The following is a 20680-nucleotide window of genomic DNA, read 5'->3' as shown; positions in this document are numbered from 1 at the left end:
CAGCAGCGCCACCGTGCCGCCCCTATAGTAACACTATTCTTTCAGAAAAGTAGCAGCTCTTTTTTGGGTATAAATTCTGTAAGGGAAATACTCCCTTTCCCATCTTATCAAGACCATGGTGAAGATCAATTAATCCAAGCTCTGTCCCATCTTTGGTTATTATGGCCATTACCGCTCTGGAGGACCAGATGTCTACAGTAAATGCTGACAAATATACCATGCTAATTGCGGTTTATGCTCTTTGCTGTATTCTTCGGAGCAGAGTTTGCCCTTGGTGAAGTACATCACACAAAAATTAAAGTAAAACTCAACACTGGTGTACTGTAGGACCTTTCAAAAAGTACACTCGTCTTCTTCTTTTAGCTGCTCCCGTTAGGGGTTGCCACAGAGGATCATCTTCTTCCATATCTTCCTGTCCTCTACATCTTGCTCTGTCACACCCATCACCTGCATGTCCTCTCTCACCACATCCATAAACCTTCGCTTAGGCCTTCCGCTTTTCCTCTTGCCTGGCAGCTCTGTCTGTAACATCCTTTGCCCAATATACCCAGCATCTCTCCTCTGCACATGTCCAAACCAATGTGATTTTGTCTCCAAACCATCCAACCTGAGCTGACCTCATCACACCCAATGCAAATCTTAGCATCTTTAACTCTGCTACCTCCAGCTCTGTCTCCTGCTTTCTGCTCAGTGCCACCGCCTCCATCCCATATAACATAGCTAGTCTCACCACCGTCCTGTAGACCTTCTCTTTCACTCTTGCTGATGCCCATCTGTCACAAATTACTCCTGACTGTCTTCTCCATCCATTCAAACTTTTTCACAAAGTACACTATAACATTAAAAATCCAAAAGCCCACAATCCAAAGCAACAAGACAAAGTATTTGACAAGATTTTGGAAATGTACCATTTTTGCCTAATTTCTTACATGGTGGAATTAACTGAGCTGAGAGAGGTCTGCAGTTCCTCAGATGTTTGTCTGGGTTCTTCTGTGACTTCTCAGATGAGTTTTCCATATGCTCTTAAGAGCAATTTTACCATTGTTCCAAGTTTACACCATTTGGTGGTTTGCTGGAATCCCAGGGCTTTAGAAACTGCTTTTTAAGTGCCATAAAATGTAAAAGTGGACATCAGAGGCTGAATTTGCAACAAAACTAGCTATAGGCCAAGAAACCAGCTGTGCTGTAATGTGATCATTGTTTCAGCCATGATGTGACAGGAAGGACACTGTTGGCGTGCATTAGGTTTATCTGGAATGCACAGAGTATCTTTAGATGGAAAATATGCATGTTGGCACGAGCGTGCTCAGATGATGTATAAAATAAAAAAAAGTGCCAACTTGTTAGCTTGTTCAAAGACTGAGTAGGCGAAGTGAAGCAGCAACTGATGGCAATGCACTGTATGAGTAACAGAACAAGAACACTGAAACAAAAATTTCTGCAAGCTGTGCACAGTAGGGGGCAATATGCCAAATTTCAAGAGTGGCGTACAAGACAAGTAGGAAAACAAAATGGTGCTGCAACAAAACAGTTAATATAACTGCAAGGTCACTAATTGAATATGAATCAGAGGCTACAGCAAAGTATTTCACTATCTGCCCCGAAATTATCAAAAATATCTACCATTTTACTCACATGTGCAATAACAAGCAAATTAAAAAATAATCAAGAAGCACACAAACAAGATATTTGCATATATTTAGGATTTTATATGCAAAAAATAAATGGAATACAGGATCAACTGTCCATTGCTCCAACTCTTCCAACCGACTCTAGCACTACTGTATTGATGAATGCATTTATATTTTAGAGTCGCCAGTAAATGTGAGCTTCACACAGGCAGTGTCCATGTCTGGAATCTGAACCCTGGAGACTGGAGCTGCACTAATAACTGTACCACCTGCTACTACATTATTATTATTCAAGTTATTGTCTGTTTTTTACCTGCATTTTTTATTACTCTTTAATTTAATATTTTTTGCTGCTAGAGTATGTGAATTTCCCCCTGGGATTAATAAAGTATCTATCTATCTATCTATCTATCTATCTATCTATCTATCTATCTATCTATCTATCTATCTATCTATCTATCTATCTATCTATCTATCTATCTATCTATCTATCTATCTACATGTTTTAACATTGGGAAGAAAAAAAAAATCAGGAGAAAGCTACATACTGCGCATGGTGAAAATAATGGTGTCACTTTTTGTTTATTGCCTCTCTTCCCTACTGAACAGAAGTAGAATGAAGACTGAAAGACAAGTTACAGCTAATCGAATAAAACCCAAGCTATGTTTTAAGCTGGTAGAAACCACCAGTGCAGACTGCATGCAAAACAATGCCAGCTTTCTCAGGACGAAAATGAGCAATTAATCACAGAATAAAATATAGTAATAGTCTCCAAACAATCCAGGATTGCAGGGTTGGAGACGGGGCACCAGCACATCCCAGGATGGCAGGCTGCCCCCTTACACACACAAACATGCACACTCCTACTCATGTAGGCCCAGTTTAGAATTACCAATTAACGTAATCCACACATCTTTGGGGATGCAGAAGGAAAACCAGATGAGCCAAAGGAAAACCTACACATACACACCAATAAGGCATGGCGTTTGAACTGAGGACCCTGGATCTGTGAGGCAGCAATACTGCCCACTGCACCGACATGCAGCTCTATTCATACAATGGCCATTTAATTAAAGCAATTCATCAATGAAACAATTATTTGTTTATCATAGTTGCCCTTTTCCACTGAAACACACATTCAATGTCTGTAAAAGCATAATAAGCAAAGAATATTGGAATTGGGAAAGAGGTTTACAGTGTACTACAGTCCACCTTAAAAGATCTATAAGTAAATGAGTGTGGGATGTGCAGTTTAGGCATCTCACTTAAGTTTATTCAAAGCCTGGGTAGTCAGATAGGTGAAAACAGAATCTACCACCTTAGCACTTCAAGAGAGGAATGAAAAGGAGAAACTGATTAAAGATAAATGTGATACAGCTGCTACAGAAGCACACACACACTGGTATTTAATTCAGTGTGGTGTACATGAAAATTAAGCGAGAAATAAAGTTCACAGTTTACAGATGCAAGGGTTGCGTCTTCACTGTGTTGAAGCACAAGATTTCTGTCACAGGAGTGGTGTTAGAAACTAAATAACCTGCTTATTATTCACTTTTTTCAAAAGAAAATTTTAATAAGGGACTTAAATATCTTCTTTTTCCTTCTGCTGCTCCCATTTAGGGGTGAGCACAGCAGATCATCCGTCTCCATCATTTTCTGCCCCCCAATTACCTTCATGTCCACTCTCACCACATCCATAAACCTCCTCTTTGGCCTTCCACTTTTTCTCTTCCCTGGAGATTCCATCCTCAACATTCTTTCCCTGATGTACGCCTCATCTCTCCTCTGCATGTGTCCAAACCATCTCAATCTAGCCTCTCACACTTGGTCACCAAGCTGTTGTACGTGTGTTGACCCTCTAATATACTCATTCCCATTCCTGTCTACCCTTGTTATTCTGAGCGAAAATTGCACCTTCTTCAACTCTGCCACTTCTAGCTCTGCCTCTTGATCCTTGGTTCCACTCTTGCTCTCTTCCTCTTGTTCACTTCAAAATTCGTCCTGCATACCACCAATCAATGTCGTCTAGTTACACTATCCCTTGCCGCTACCTTACAGTCTCTAATGTCATTCACATTGCATCTCCTACATTGGATGTAGTATACCCGTGTGTATCTTCCTCCGCTCTTATACGTCAACCTGTCTTTCTTCTTACAGTATGTATTCATCACTCAACTATCATCTGCCCTTCAACATTTCTCCCCTTAATATCATACCTGCCTAATCACCTCCTCATCACCACTGTTCCCTTCGCCAAAATGACCATTAAGGTCTGTTCAGTTCACCACTCTTTCTACTTTGGATATACTGTACTTCCCACCATTATGTCTAACTGAAATCTTCTTCCTCCATCTCACACCCCACTTGTGGGGCACATGCACGGATGACATTACCCGATCAATTTCTAACTTTATGCTCATCTCTGTGTCAGACATTCCCTTCACCTCCAAAACATCCTAACACACTCTTCCTTCACAATTACCCCTACCCCATTTCTCTTTCTGTCCAGACCAAGATAGGACAGTTAGTACCCACCTCCAGTTCTTCTGGCCTTACTCCCTTTCCACTTGGTTTCTTGTACACACAGTATATCTACCTTTCTCTGCATTATCATCCGGCTCTCTCCCTTTACCAGTCATGGTGCCAATATTCAAAGTTCCGACTATGAAATCCACACTCTTTTCCTTCCTTCTCTCCCAGTACCCTCCTTTTGTTCTCCTTTGCCTTCTTTGCCCAGCAGTAGCATAGTTTCCACTGGTACCCTGCTGGACAGCAGCAACCGTGACGGCCATTGATATCCCCAGCCTCGACTGATTCTGTATGGACATTCTGTTTCTCATCCATATGTTTGATTTGGCACAGGTTACATGCCAGACTTGAATAACTTTAATAACGAACTTGAATATGAAAATGTAAAATGTTATGCCTGTATTCAGAACAAATGGAATGAAAGCTGCTATTCCACAATCTTCAATTTGAAAGACAATAGTTATCTATAACAATTTAGTGTAGTGCTCACTGCCTTTATTGTGCAAGTGAAGAAAATACAAATTTCTCAGTGAAAACTTTCAATAAAAATGAACACAACTCACCTTTATACATACCTTTATATTTTTTTGCAGATGGAATGCGTGTCAGTTTTGTGTCGATTTCATCATCTTCTGATATTTTTAGCACAGTTGTCCTATATTCTACTACACGAGTGAGCAAGTCAGGGCGCCGGGAGATTTCAAAAATGTGCTCAATGTATGACAGGTTATCTGCAAAAGCATGAAAATAGGCAGATTTTCAAAGCTTCTATTAAAAAGAACATGTGCTTCGAGAAGAACTGTGCAAATACTGTACATGTGAAGATGAGTTTGTTATCACAATCAATATGGCACCAGGCAAAACAGAGTTAAATCAAATGGGGTACATTTCTCAATTGTAATTGTCTTAAATGTTATTATAATAAACAGAAAGTCCACGAAAAGGACATTAGAAGCATGCCGTGAAAAGAACACAAGCTTCAAAATCTTGCTCAAGATCAACAGCATCAGGCACAGGAAGGGAACCAACTCTGAATGAGACATCAACCCATGTCAGTGCACACTCCCATATACTGTACACGGATACTCACTCTCTCGCACCAAGCCATCACAGAGTTGCCAGTTAATGAAATGCACCCGTCATGGAAACTGAAGGAAGCACCTGGACAAAACAATGTATGGACACAGGCAGGACATGTGAAATCCACACAGACAGTGACTGGGCTGTGTGCCATAAAGATTAGGTTTTGATTAAAAAGTTTCATTCTTTCATGCCAGAAAGAAATCCTGAATGAGTTGCCAGTTTGTTTTACAGGCACACTTACTCATTTTAATGTGTGGTAAATATGAGTGGCTTATCAACCCAAAAGTATATGATATTAAAAAAAAATGTATCTAGAGAATGGTCACACTCACATGCTAACTCCATATACAAAGTACACCTGTCAAGATTTGAACCAAGAACTGTGGGCTTTTAGGTAGCAAGGTAAGGACCCCAATGACACTTCAGGTTGGGCTAAGCTACTAGAGCTGTACAATGCTGACGACCAATCCTACGGAAGCATATTAGGGTCACGGAGAAGAAAAAAAAAATAAGGACACAGTGAAGAAAAAAAAAGCATATGTCGAGAATAAAGTCGACATGTTGCCTTTATTCTCAACATTTCCACTTTATTCTCACCATTTATGTCGAGAGTAAAGTCGACATTTCCACTTTACTCTTGTAGTTTATTTTGTCATTAAAGCAGAACAGTGTAAACTTCATCTTAAAATCAATGTTTAATTTACTAGATTTTCTCAAACCCCGTCATAACTAATGTAGCACATTACATGCTTCGTATTAAGTGTTCCCCGACCCAGTTGTTAATCGCTATGTGCTTCTTAAACTGACTTTCTCTTGCACTGAGAGGAGGAGCAGGCAGCAATCGCCACACAGAATACATTCACTTTGTGATATTCCTGCTCTTGGAACATTTAGAACGGCAAGATAAATATTTGATATTATTTTCATGATGAAATGCATTAAAGCATGTATTAAACATGGGCAAGGGGAGCACGGTGGCGTGGCAGTAGTGCTGCTCCTTTGCTGTAAAGGGTCCCCAGGTGTACGTTCAGTGTAGAGAACCTTTATGGCAGGTGTGATGAGGCTCCAGAAAGCTGGATATATGAATGGGTATCTCACTGGTTTATCTGAAATATTGTGTAAATGTTGGATTTGTGATCTGGTGGTCGGAGACACGAACACAGAATTCAATGGATGTTCTTCTGAGTGGGCTATCTTTATTGCATGCGTGCTGTCTCTATCTGACATACCAAACCCCCAATTCCTATCCTACCTTTTTCTTTCTCCACATAAACAACCACCACATGATAAACATCTTTGTGAAAGTAAAACTAGCTATAAAACGTAGGACACGGAGTGTTTGGAACTTTGAAAAATTTTCGTCATACATGTTTAATTATGACATCAAGTCAAGGTTGCGCCCATTCCAGCAAGTATTATGCACGAGGCAGGTACAATTCCTGAATGGAGCGCCAACTCATCGCAGGGTGATTACGAGCAACACATACACTCGGGTCAATTACACAAGGGTCAATTTAGCAGAACAAAACCCCACATTCTACATGACTTTGAAAGGAAACTGAAGCACGCTGAGTAAACCCACCAGAAAAACATGCAAATTCAAGGTAGGGACCCCCTTGCTGCAAGCACAACCTCCACACCACCGTGCCCCTATGTGTTTAATACATGCTTTAATGCATTTCATCATGAAAATGATATCAAGTATTTATCTTGGCATTCTAAATGTTCAGAAAGCAGGAATATCATGAAATTAATGTATTCTGTGTGGTGATCGCTGCCTGCGCCTCCTTTCAGTGCCAGAAGTCCGTTTAAGAAGCATGTAGAGATTAACATGGCTTGAGGAACACTTAATATGAAGTATTTAATATGCTACCTTAGTTATGACGGGATTTGAGAATATCTAGTAAATTAAACATTGATCTTAAGATGAGTTTTATGACGTACTACTTTAATGACAAAATAAACTACGAGAATAAAGTCACCATGTTGACTTTAATCTCGACGTAAGAGTCAAGATTAAAGTGGAAATGTCAACTTTAATTCCGACATAAATGGTGAGAATAAAGTGGAAATGTTGAGAATAAAAAAAGAGAATATCCATTCATACACCCAGCTTTTTGGAGCCTCATCACACCTGCCATAAAGGTTCTCTACACTGAACGTACACCTGGGGACCCCTTACTGCAAGGGAGCAGCACTACTGCCACGCCACTGTGCCCCCCTTGCCCATGTTTAATACATGCTTTAATGCATTTCATCATGACAATAGTATGAAGTATTTATCTTGACATTCTAAATGTTGAGAGAACAGGAATATCATTTAGTGAATGTATTCTGTGTGGCGATCGTTGCCTGCGCCTCCTTTCAGTGCCAGAGGATGTCAGTTTAAGAAGCACATAGCGATTAACAACTGGGCCGGGGAACACTTAATACGAAGCATTTAATTTGCTACATTAGTTATGATGGGGTTTGAGAATACTTTTTTTTTTCTTCACTGTGTCCATATTTTTTTCTTTTCTCTGGCCCTAATATGCTTACGGTGAAGTAAAAGAACATGCTGTACATTGGAACAGAACTGTACGTTGACTGAGCAACATGCTTGGGCATCAGGGGGTCCCAAAAATTAAATTTACTTTTGCACACAGTGATATGACTACTGAAAGATTCTGTGGGCAGATCCTGATACCAACAGCTGCTTGTTTTTTGTTTTTATTTGATGTCATGGAAATGGCAAGCTTTGTGTTTACTAACCTTTCCCAGTAAGATTTCTTTAATTTCTTTACAAGCAATCACAAGGTTGGCACAAACTAATTATAGGATTCAGCAGGGTGAATTAACATGTTCACAGAAAACAATGTTTACTCACAGTCCCCTTCCATTCAGACATTAGGATGAAGCGTACACATGTCAAACAGTTCACTATGAGGAGAAGCTACAAAACTTTGTAAACCAAACTGTTAATTCTAAAGAAAACACTTTTTTTTTTGGTACTGTTAATTTTTTTTTGGAATAAAAATGGGCACAGCTATTACAGTTGCTACCCCTTTTTATTTTTATTTTCAAATTAACTGTCAGTCAGCTAAGAAATAACATCAATCATAACTGATCCTCCTCTGAAGGAGACCCATCTACTGATGGGTTCTAAATCTTATCTATAAATATATCCTGCTTCATATTTAGCCTTAAAAAAAAAGATTTTTGTAATTAATGCGTTTCTCTTGCTTCACCTGGTAAGACAAACTGTGCAGCAGTCAAAAACAAGAATGCCACTGCATGCCTCAAAAGGAGCAAGGATTTGGATAAACTAAAACTATTTCTATTACTCGAGTTGTGGTTGCTGAGATATCTCCTTCCAACTCTCTTATTATGACTTCTGTACAGAGTCCAATGACATTGAAGAGCAGTTCATAAATACTTTCTGAATCTAAATAAGAGCTTTCCTACCCTGTGACAGCTTGTTGTTCTTCTCCAGGTAACTGAACCACTCTGCCGACGAAGTGATGCTCTCCCCTTGGTCCTCAGGAATGTCCTCTTTGCAAGCAGATTTAAGCTGCTCAAGATCTTCATTTGTAATGTTTCCAGAAAGATCTGTGAGCAAAGAGCTATACTCTGACATGATGCTAGAAAGACAAAGCAAGAGAATAGCAGAAATCCAAAAGGATTACTATCTGGTTTCAAGGTGTCTACAAGAAAGCCTGACAGGTTAATAGTAATTCACAGTGTTAATGGTGTGATCACATTAGAAATAGAACATAAAGCTTTGAACTTTAAATAACCAAGTAATGGTGTCAAAATAGGCTTAATTAACAAATCTACTTTCATAAGAAGTGATTAACAGCTTGACAAAGAAAATGGTTATCTCATTAATCTCTGGAGCAGAATTAAGCTTTTTTTTTCTCAATAGAAAGATAATTGCAGTGTTGCAAAGTCAGGTTTTGCCGTAACAAAGTGACTCCTTCAGTCTCCTTTATGAAACCTACTGACGGCTGTTCCTCCAGTTAGCCTCGAGTCTAGTGCAACCAGTTTTTGCCCAAAATACAAAAGCACTGGAGTTAGCAATCTCTTCCAGTTTGTGCATGGAAATGGCTCTAAAGGACATTCGGTACACCACATTTTGAAAATGTTCTTCTTTACAAAAAAACCCACACTTTACTGTCATCATCTGTTATGTTTCAAGTATTACAAGGATGTCAAAGAACATTTCTGAATCTGTAGACAACAATGACTACCTGGTGCAATGTATTGTGTCAAAGTAAAAAACAGGCAAGGAGCAGTCAATGGCGATGATTTAGTCAAAAATGAATAAAAAGTGGCATTTTAATAAACAAAATTAAAGTCTTGATTAGGAACAGTGTGACTGTGCATCTGAAAGTTTATAGGGCATGCTTAATTTGGAAATAAATATTCAAATTAATGTGGCGTGAATACCAGTGTTAGGCAAAACAAGACTTTACTGGCTATCTGGAAGATACCACAAGCAAAAAAAAAAGAAAGCTGGGGCCGCACAGAGGACGTCTACCTGTCATCTCTTTCACATTCCTCGAAAGCTACATTAGGTGTACATTACTACAATATACTGTATTTCTCATATCAACCTAACTAAGATACACCAACCATTCATAATCTCTATTTGCGGTGTAGTGGCTCTCAGGTGAAGGATCTGTGCTGGTATCTGGAAGGCTGCTGGTTCAAATCCCATTACTGCCAGATGGGGTCCTACTCTGTTGGGCCCTTAGCCTGAAAGTTGCTCCACAGGAACTGAACAATGGCTGACCCTGCGTTTTGACCTCAAAGGTCATGTGAAAAGACAATTTCCCCTCAGGGATTAATACTACGTACCAAACATTTCCAAATTACAGTTAGCTGTAGTCACTGCATAAAGGCACTGGACTGTTATGTCACATATGGGTTTGCATTGGGACTTGGCACTTAATTCAGAGATGTTATAATTACAGTCGGGTCATCATCTCAAATCAAATCAACTAAAAGAGGTTGGCATGATGAAAGGGATCTGGTCAGCTGCAATACTTCTTTTGAGAAGGGGCAACTGGCAAGACTGAGTGAACCATGAAAACAGCCATTAAACCAACTGAAAGAGAAGGACAGAGGGAGATAGTCTTTTTTTCTATACAGTACTCCTAGTTTATCTGTTTTTCTAGTAGAGTTGATGCTTGTTTTAAATTATTTCTGCTATAGCTGATCCAAGTCCTTGTCTTTGTTCATCATACTAGTGTACTTGTATATTATTTATTATTTTCCCCACTTTAGCAGGCAGTGTCATTTTTCTTCCAATTATCAAGTGGCTGTCTCTTTGCTCTAGTTCACTTTTTATATTGACCTTTTACTGACTGTCCTTATTTGAAGCCACACCGTTAAAACATTTCATTTTTCACATCACACATTGCCCAATGCTGTGTATTGTTGGGATGTTCAGGGAAAGGACAAAGGCTAACAGTTGTATTATGTTACAACCCAATTTTTTTATCACCTTTATTTTTGTTTTCTTCGTGTTAGTCGCCTTTTCTCCACTGCCAGTCCTTTAGTATAAGCTTCTTTTATGTCACTTTATTAAAATAGTGAAACCATCCATCCATCCATTTTCCAACCCGCTGAATCCGAATAGTAAATTTTCAAGCATGTGGAGGGAATGTAGATTTGACTGGGCGTTGTCCAATGCAGAGCCCACCATATACAGATAAAACCCACAAAGACATAAGGAAAAAACACCTGGTCCACATGATCTATGACCAATGCACAAACACTGGATTCACTTCCAGGAGGAATGGATGTATCAAGCGGCTGCACTGCCCACTATGCCATCAAATATAAAAATTCAGTTAATTCAACAAAAAAATACTTGGCACACACACAAAAAATTTGACAAATGGAAAACAGTTTATTTAGTCCTTTAAAAATCAAATTTATTTACCCACAGGTGTTCAAAGCTGAGCTTTGCCAAAACGGCAGAATCCTTTCTCATCAAAGCCAGTAATGAACATATGACTGCTACAGTTATTGTAGACCCCAGTGTGCACCACTCCATAGCCATTTGCAGGTATATTACAGTACATTGGTCTCCATGTTTCTGCAATTTGAGCATTGGTAGATGAAGGAGTTGTTTGAGGCTCTGTTAAGAACTTGTGCCTTTTGATTTGTATGCTACTTTTCCATAATGAACCCAGTCCACAGGTACTTTATACCTTGGTACAATGGCTTCCATATTTCATCCACATAACCTCTAATTTTAAATGCTGGTTACACATTACCCAAGGTTACACCTAAAACCTCAGCTGTTAAGATTAAGATTAACATATTATAGTTTGAGGGGGCACAGTGTCTACTGGCCATTATCCATATTTGGACAAAATTTTAGAACTTTTTACTTTCTCGTATATGAAGTATAGGGAAAGTGTCTCACAAACACTGTTTCTTTGTTACCATAGAGTACATATCCAATAATCACCTCATCTAACACACACATATACACATAACCATTGATTTCCAAGCAAAACAACATGGGCATTTGAATAAATTAGGAAAGACTAGTTAACCCATCAGACCTGCTTGCTTTGGAATTAGTTAACTTCTCCGCTAGCTGTTTTTTAAATGCTGCCACTTCAGCTACGAGACTGGGAGGTTTGCTGTAGACCCACTAAAGGCGGTGTGAAGATGGGTTTCTTGGTTTTCATTTTGATTAGCAATCAGGTGAGCAAAAAATGCATTACAACCATCAATCAAAAGATCTTCATTTTATATACTCTGTGACCACTAGGGGACTTCTTAGACCACCCAAACCCCCTACACAACCACACATACAACTGTTCAGGGTTCAAAACCCTGTTTATATTGAACAAAACACCATCAAACACGTTTCCTCTTATTGAAATCACCTTAAACATGATCCTTCTCCAGTACTTCCCAGGCAAGCTTTGCCCTCCTCCTCCTCTCCTGGCTGGGGTGGAGCAGCTTCCTTTATGCCAGATCCAGGAGTATGTTCGGTGCCACAGTCTTGTATGAGCCTAGGAAGCAATTGCAGGCCAGGTGGGACCTTCTTAAAACAAGAAACCCTGCTCCCAGTAGCTGTCCCCGGCGGCTCCCATGAGAACAAGCAGGACTACTCATACAGAGTACAACTCTGATGCAGCCCTGTGTGTACACATGAGAAATCCACCAACGGGATGCTGCCACTCATCATGATGGGGTATCACATAGTGTCAGGAGCGTCCTCCCATTATAATGTTTTGAATAGGAAAGTTGACATTCACCATCTCAGCTGGGATGTCTATCCTTCCCTGAGAACCATCCATTATGAGGTCCTCCTGACTGGGAAAAGAACCATTCACCCCCCAGCTGGGATGCCAGTTGTTGTGATGTGAATTTTTGCATACAAGTTGATAAATATTTTGTATGTCTTTATTTGTAACTTAGGCAAAGCAATGTAATATTAGTGTTACATTATTGATAATAACAGTAATGGTTTGATGATTTAAGAGCCCCTTCCCCCTTTTAGGAATGAGTCTCTTTGCAATTTTATGACAGGGTTGGGGGAAGTGCCTCAAACAAGTTTGGCTAATATTTCTCTGCAGAACTCCCAGTCAACCCCCACAGGAAAGCCAGGCTGCCTAACTGCCAAACTTTACTTTAACATATGGTTTTGGGGGGGTGGGGGTGGCAGGTGTGAAGATATTCTATCCCTCCATTGGTCTGAAGTATGGCTGTTTGTAATTGGCTTGTATCAAAAACCTTTAAGTACCATGACGTCCTATTGGTTCTAGGAGTTGGACAGAAAAACCTTTAAATTTGCTGGCTTTACCCAGCTCTCTCTCTCTCTCTTACCAAACTGATGAAAGACCATCACACACCATGAACTGAAAAGGACAACACAACGAAGAGCACAGCTCGGCAGCCATATTGAGACAGGCAAGCGGCCTGTTCTGAAGAAAGCTGACCACAAACGATGTCTTAACCAGAGACATTTTAAGTAACTGACAAGTCTGTGAAACTACACATCACCATTTATCAGGTTGTATGGTTGCCAATATTCAAATGTACTTTGCATATTGTTATTATTTATGAATATTATCAATAATACATTGTTTAAATTGCAACTTAACTCCTACTTGTCTTTTACTACACCTAATTGTCTGAGGTTATACGGGAAGTTGGGGAGAAGTTATATGGTACAGTACCTTATAAACAGTGGTAAGTCTGGGAGATTTGAGGCATTCTGACAAAGGCTACATATTAATAATACAAAAGGGGAAAGTAGGGTAATATATTACTCTACCAAGACAAAATACCAGTCAATAATTGTCCTCCATGACATGTGCTTTTCCAATAAGGACCATCACCAAGTGATTTACAAAGTAGACAAGAATAGCAACAAAAGATAACTGGATTTTTTTGGCTATTGGAACTAAACAGAAATAAACATAAAAACAACAAAAATTGCAAGAAAATCGACTTTGAAAAGTTCTTGCATATGTCCTAGCATTTATGTTTTAAATTGTCGTTACATTCGCTTTGGCAGCAGAGAAGGGCAACACTTCAGCCTGGTTAGTTCACTGAACGTGCTGTCAGGCCTATTTAGCTATAAGTAACTGTGAGGCATTCTAGCAGTCAGTTTGGTATAATTAATTTCTTTATGCTCATTCAGGAAAGTGAAGACAAGGCCAATGGAAAGGAGAAGTCCAGTCAGTCCACTATCAGATGACTTTTAAATTCTGACTGACAGATGCACCTAGCCAGGAGTAGAGTACCTACCTCTGACTTAAGAGTATACGGGACATTTAATGGAGTCACGCGACCAACAGCTTCTGTGTGTTACTAGGCAGAGAACCACAAAGTATTGTACGCCTTAGTGGTGCTCGTTTTTGTGAGATGATTACATAGACTTCTTGTATACATCATGCCGTTTTAGAACAAAGGTCTTAATTAGGTGGAACATTTCAGAAATGCACTGAACTGGTGACTCGTGAGAAGAACTTGAAAAGACTCTCCAGCAAAACATTAATAATGAAACACATAGAGAAGACACTAAAAGTGAACAGGTTTTCTGCAAGGGCACTCATTCAACAGGCCTCCTGTTACGGCTGGGGATAGGACGCTACCTCCTAGTTCAGTCTTCTTCTTTCGGCTGCTCCCGTTAGGGGTTGCCACAGCAGATCATTTTCTTCCATATCTTCCTGTCCTCTGCATCTTGTTCTGTTACACCCATCACCTGCATGTCTTCTATTACCACATCCATAAACCTTCGCTTAGGCCTTCCTCTTTTCCTCTTGCCCGGCAGCTCTATCCTTAACATCCTTTACCCAATATACCCAGCATCTCTTCTCTGCACATGTCCAAACCAACGCAATCTCGCATCTCTGACTTTGTCTCCCAACCGTCCCTATTGCTCTGAAATCTGCCATTTCATGATCAAAGCAGGTGGATTTAGATGCAGCAATGTACCTTAGGTGGCATCAATGGTTCACTCATTTTGATCAATGTTCAGAGTCTTTTAGATGCCATTTCAATAAGTTCTTACTTATTACAAACTTTCTGTTAGTCAGGAGTAAAGGCAGTAGCTGTGGATTTAATGTCTTAGCAAATGAAGAGTGAATATCAGTCTAAGAGGAGAAAAAAAAAACATCCCTCATGAGTATCCATGGCAACTCAGCTGGGTGATTAAGGCAAAAGAACCTCTGATTAAACAAAAAACATCTGTCTCTTATTTTTCTCCCCATCAGATTATTGTTTTCAACCAATTACTAAAAAAAAAAAAGAAAATTATGTGGTATAATAAATCCATGGAACAAAAAAGGGGAAAAATATTTATTTGTCTTGAAATTAAGAGTGTCATTAATCTGCTCCAGGCTTTTAGATGTTGCTTAATGTTCAAGGATTGTAAAAAGTATTCTTTTTTTTTATCAGAATACTCATTTTTACTTGTCCAAGCTCCTACATAATTAAATCAATAAGCTACCCCCAAAAAGGTAAACATCTCATTTTGGGGAAAAAAACACAAAAAAAATCACATTTGTCATGCCAGAAAGAAGTCCCTTCCGTTTTCTAACTGAATAAAAAAATAAAAAAAGGACTGTAGGTTTCATGTTCCATTAGGAAAACAGGATTTTGGCAAAAAGGACAAGCCCTTAGCCACAATTACAAACGTTCCTGCTCTCATTGTTTCCCACGTTCCCCAATGCAGCCTGTAGGTGGCAATGTTGTTCCCATTCTGGAGCAATTTTTTCTTCTGTCAACAGAACTTGGCATTTTCCCTCAGCTGATCTCACCTCATGGCTGTCACTTAACAATACACTTGGTGGCAAAACCCTCCGCTCCTGTACCAACAGCCTCTGAAATTTGCCCAATCTAAATTCCTACCTTCACCAACCCAGCCCTTGTGCCTGCTGTGTTCTTTTCAAGCCACTTCACAATTTTTATCTGCTTCACTACACTCTGCTCAAACATGCTCCTCTTCTGCTCTTCTGCCTTGGAGTCTGCTGATGCCGCCAGATCTGCTTCTTATCTGTCTTTGCCTGCTTTTTGCCTTTCTTTCTGATCCAGCCTGCTGTGCACAGTGCCCTGCATATGGCACCTCTCCAACTAAACATCCTACCTGGGGCCTGGCCAGCTGGCATTCCAAGTGGCAGAATGCTGGCCTTGGTCACTTCCTTTTCGGATTTCTTCTCAGGACGCTGCCTTGGCAGCCTATTATAAAAGTCTGACAAGAATTCATAGCCAGCTTTACACCAAACTGAGAACTCCTTTTCAAGATGTGATCTCTAAAGCCAAGCTGCTGGATTATGAGGTCACTGAAACGTTTGAATTGGAACCACATGAATGCTCTAATATTAATTATTCTGAACCTATCCTTAGTTAATTGCCTACAACCCCATTTGGACATCAAAGCTCTTCAGCATGGCTCCCCCACTACTGCTTTGGCTAGACAATTATACTTGCTTTTGCAATATCACATCAAGTCTGATTAATAAAATCTGTCCAGAATGTTTTTAAATATCCTTAGCCAAGCTTATGTCGCAGGGATGCAACTGCTGGCTCCTGAGGCAGTTGAAGAAACAACAGCAGCAGTGTCCAGTCTGGGGCTAAACAGCCAACTCACTTTGGTGATATACAGTAGTTTTGAATGTGTGTCTTGATGAGCACACAGCAGTGTCATTGCCCTTGGTGTATAACCTGACAAGTTTACAGTCTAGAGCAGTGTTCACCTACTTGCTGATCTTAGCAAACTGTGGAGCACCGTTACAATATATTATTTTATATACTCTGAAATGAAAGACAATTTGTTTGCATAGTTCTAAAAACAAGAGAATCAGGAGGAACAGAGTCGCTCTGCAGATACTTAGTGAACTGGTACAGGACCCATATTTCCACACCGTCAGGTTCAGTTACATTATATGGTCCATCAAGAAGTCACAGCTAGGCAGACACCCTTATTTATTTTATGAAATTCCTTACTTATCGGCAGCAACATTCATGTCTCTGCTGACTCTTCCTATGAAGTCAGTGGACGGATTGGGAGAGCATGGGGGGGGGGGGTCATGAGGTCGCTGGAAGGGGTGTGTGGTGCTCCCGATATCTCTGTAAAAGGACAAAGGTCCAAGTCTTTAGAGTCCTGGTGCTTCCTGTCTTGATATATGGTTGCAAGACATGGACGCTATCCAGTGACTGGACTCCTTCAGTACTGTGTCTCGTCAGAGAATCCTTGAGTGCCGCTGGTTTGACTTTGCATTGCTCACGGAGTCCTGAATGAGGCACATTACCTGCATTTTGAGGAAGCGTCAGTTATGGCACCACAGCCATGTGGCGCGATTCCCCAAGGGTGATCCGGTTCACTGCTGAGGACTGTGACGATGTGGGTTCAGCTCCATGCTCCCATCAGTTGTTTGGGAGCCCTTGAACCCAACACCGTCGGTAATGTCACCGATGAGCTAGACAGTGGGGCAATAAACAATTGAGCAAAGGAATGGTGTATAAAAAGTGCAATAGTGCTTTTATTAAAACAAATCCAAAGTGCAAACAAAGTGCTGTGCAGTTCCTTCAATAAATAAATAAATAATCCATTAAATGAAAAGTGGAGGTTAAAATCAATAAACTCTTCTAAAAACCACGAGGTAAAACAGTACAGGAAGTAACAATGTTAAAATCAAAAAGCCCGGTGTCTTCTGTTCTCTGGCAACTCCCCTGCTATACCCGTATGGGCGCTCTACAGGAGAATCGCCCTCCTTGCAGCTGACTTTCTCTCTGCCTGCTTCCGCTATTTGGATTGCCTCACCGACCTCTGGCTCCAGTAGGCTCTTCCAGCCAGCGACTTGGGTTCCACAGCAACCAGGGCGCTCATGCTGTGGAATACTCGCCCCAAGTCCAACTCCCGCTGCCTTCCGTGGAGAGTCATCCATCTTCTGGTCACTCCCGCCCTGCAGAAACAACTCTGCGGGAGCGACCACTGCTGCTACACTTCGGGTGTTGGCCATACACCCAAGCTACCAGTACAGCTGCCCGTGAACCTGCACTCACTCGTTCTCCCGCACCGACTTTCTCCTCCTGCTGCTTCCTGCCTCCTCCTGCAACCTCCGTTTCTTTTCCTCTTCTACTTTTTTTCTCTCTTTTCCTTAACCCGCTCGCACTTCTCTATATATGCGGAGAGGACATAGCAGCTGCAGCCCATTAGCCACAGGAACAATCATGGATGTGGGCAGTTTCCCACCTGTGCACTTAGGTGAAAACCACCCACACCGCAGATCGCCCTGCGGCTTGCTACAGCCACCACGCCCCCTCGCTAAACCGCGAGCACGGCGAATATTTATTTAAAATAAAACGGCCTTTGCTGGAAGAGCTGTGGACCCATAACACCACAAGGACCTGAGCAGCTAGGCCAGGCCAAAGGGACACCCTTGTAACACTTGGCTGTGGCAGATAGAGGGTCATTTCCGGAAGGTGGGACTGGACTAAGTGTCAGCCTTGGGGGGTTGTCAACTAGGATCCCGAGCTGTTCCATTGTGTGGTGGGTGCGGCAACATGCTGTAGCAGTGCATGCTCCCCAACCTCACCTGACCTGATCTTACTAAAGTAAGCATTTCCCAAAGGGTATTAAAAGTGTAATACATTCTTTCCACAATTGCAGTGTATGCAGTAGCAGATTCAGTGACTCCTTAGTGGTTACAAAGGGGAATCGGAGCCATTGGGGGACAAAATGTGCAATTTGTGCTTGGCCACTAAAGGCTCCTGTCAGTACCTTTCTTTATGCTAGAACTGAATACAATCCCAACATGGCTGCATCAGAGTTAATCTGTTTACATTTTTATTCTATTATTTTACATTTGCTATTTGCTAATTGAATTAAAAACTTTCAACCATCGGTCTCCCAGTAAGCATTCAGCTCACCCATCTTCGCAATCAACACATAATGCAGCTAAGCAAACACAATCTGTTACCAGGGCATTCCACTTTTAAGCCCACGAGAAAATAACAGTCTTCACCTCATCTGAAATGAGAGGCACTCAACCTACCTGCCATACACACATGGAAAGCAATCCCCAATTCTCTTAGCCTGACTGGCAAATTCCAGGTGTGTGTCAGTGTGTATCCAAACCATCACCTCTACTCTTCCTCTCTGTCAATGCTATTGTGCTGCTGACACTCTAATGATCCTAATGGATCAGCCAATGGTTTTATTTAGTTACCTTCTCAACATCTCAGTGTTTTATATCACAGAGGATCCCCTATAAAAAGTACTTTGTAGCTTTCACAGATGTTATAATGGAAAAATTCTCTTTTATCAGGTAAAATCACATGAGGTCAACATGACCCTTGGAGGCAGATGAAAGCCCACTGAGTTTCCTGCGAAGGTGCACTCACTTTTTCCCTTATTTTAGTATCCCCCCCCCCCCCCTCAAACTCACTATTATACTTATGAGAAATTGAGCCCAGCTATTTCTGTTAAATACAGATAAGCCTGAACTTATCATGACTTACAAACCAGAAATTATATTAAGATCTCAAGATGCCAGTCTGCTTATGATTCCAAGGATTAATAAAATAACAGTGGGATGTCGTGCTTTTAGTTACAGGGCCCCTGAACTGTGGAATGGTCTGCCTGCTACTATAAAGATGCCCCTTAGGTCTCAGCTTTAAAATCCTGGCTGAAGATTCACAACTTCAGTTTAGCACATCCTGACTAGAGCTGCTGATTAACTGTGCATACTGCATCTCTGTTGTTAGTCATTAGCACTAAAACATAAGTAATATTATAGTTCTAATTTGTTACTAACCCTCACCTATTCTGTTTCTCTTCTCGGTACTCAAATGTGGCACTTGGTACCACTGCCCTACTGCCAAGTTGTTTTGCCTGCTAAAGGTAAAATAATCTCCGACGGAGGATTGCGGGAATCATCGGATTGGCTCGCCCAGCGCTGACTCAGCTTGGAATAGCCTTTCGGGAGGAGGCAGCTTGATGGCCGAGGTCTCCAAGACTCATGACCATGTTTAGGTCACCTTTCTAACTACCAATAGTTGCTGTGATGCCATGGCTGGAGATAGTGACAGGCCACAGGAGCACTTGGGAATGATGAAGGACTGAGAGATAAACATGGAGAAAAAGGCCAGTGAGACTCCATACCAGGATATAAAATGCTTTGGCAACAAAAAGCAAAACATTAAGCTAAATTTCAAGTAAAAAAACTAAGCAGAAATTCAGAAAGTCGACAATTCTTAAAGGAAGTTAAGAGGTTATGTACAATCTTGGATGTCACTACGTCTGTTATAATGGCCTATTTTATAATGCCCCTATGAATTAATTGTCACATCCTGACAATGGCGCTACAAATTGGTGGCGTTCATTAGAAAACCAAAATGGAGGCCACCATAAACACCAAAACAAAATGATAAAAAAGGAGTCTGTTAAATACACATCCTAGGGGTTGGTTGTTAATAATGTGAAAATCTCCATAATTCATATCCACATTCAAAAGCTATATTATGCTCCGAGTGTTGTAGTCCTGGTTAGAAGAGACAAAATTTAACTTGACCATACTAACTGTGAAAATGAAACAATATGACCTACGTACTGAGACCTGACCTTAATCATAGGATCTCGCAAGTCAATATTATTGAAAATGATATATTAAAATGTCAAACAGATGGCATACAAATCGGATTATGTGATATCATCTACTGTTGAATTCTGCTCTGTACTTGTGCTATTACTATTGTACTGTTGTATTGACAATTACTTAGGTTCTGTTCTGTGTATTGTATTTACCCCCTTTTTTTGACAACCACTGCACCCCCAACCTACCCGGAAAGGGGTCTCTCTTTGAATTGCCTTTCCCAAGGTTTCTTCCATTTTTTCCCCCACAAGGGTTTTTTTGTGTTTTTTCCTTGTCTTCTTAGACAGTCAAGGCTGGGGGGCTGTCAAAAGGCAGGGCCTGTT

At 40.7% G+C, this 20680-nt stretch overlaps 1 protein-coding gene across 1 annotated transcript in view; it reads right to left on the bottom strand.

Annotated features, from left to right (window-relative positions):
• LOC114667129 (astrocytic phosphoprotein PEA-15) overlaps window positions 1-20680 on the bottom strand; it is a 118340-nt gene that overhangs the window by 5913 nt on the left and 91747 nt on the right. Inside the window, exons 3-4 of the mRNA XM_028822282.2 lie at window positions 8689-8864; window positions 4737-4892 (exon numbers count right to left, since the gene is read on the bottom strand). Coding sequence (XP_028678115.1) covers window positions 4737-4892; window positions 8689-8860 — 328 coding nt within the window. The 5' untranslated portion in view covers window positions 8861-8864. The remainder of the gene's footprint in view (window positions 1-4736; window positions 4893-8688; window positions 8865-20680) is intronic.

Source organism: Erpetoichthys calabaricus, chromosome 16, assembly GCF_900747795.2.
Source record: "Erpetoichthys calabaricus chromosome 16, fErpCal1.3, whole genome shotgun sequence".
Classification (NCBI taxonomy): Eukaryota; Metazoa; Chordata; class Cladistia; order Polypteriformes; family Polypteridae; genus Erpetoichthys; species Erpetoichthys calabaricus.
Note: the sequence above shows the minus strand (reverse complement) of the source record. Positions and strands in the feature narration are given on the sequence as shown.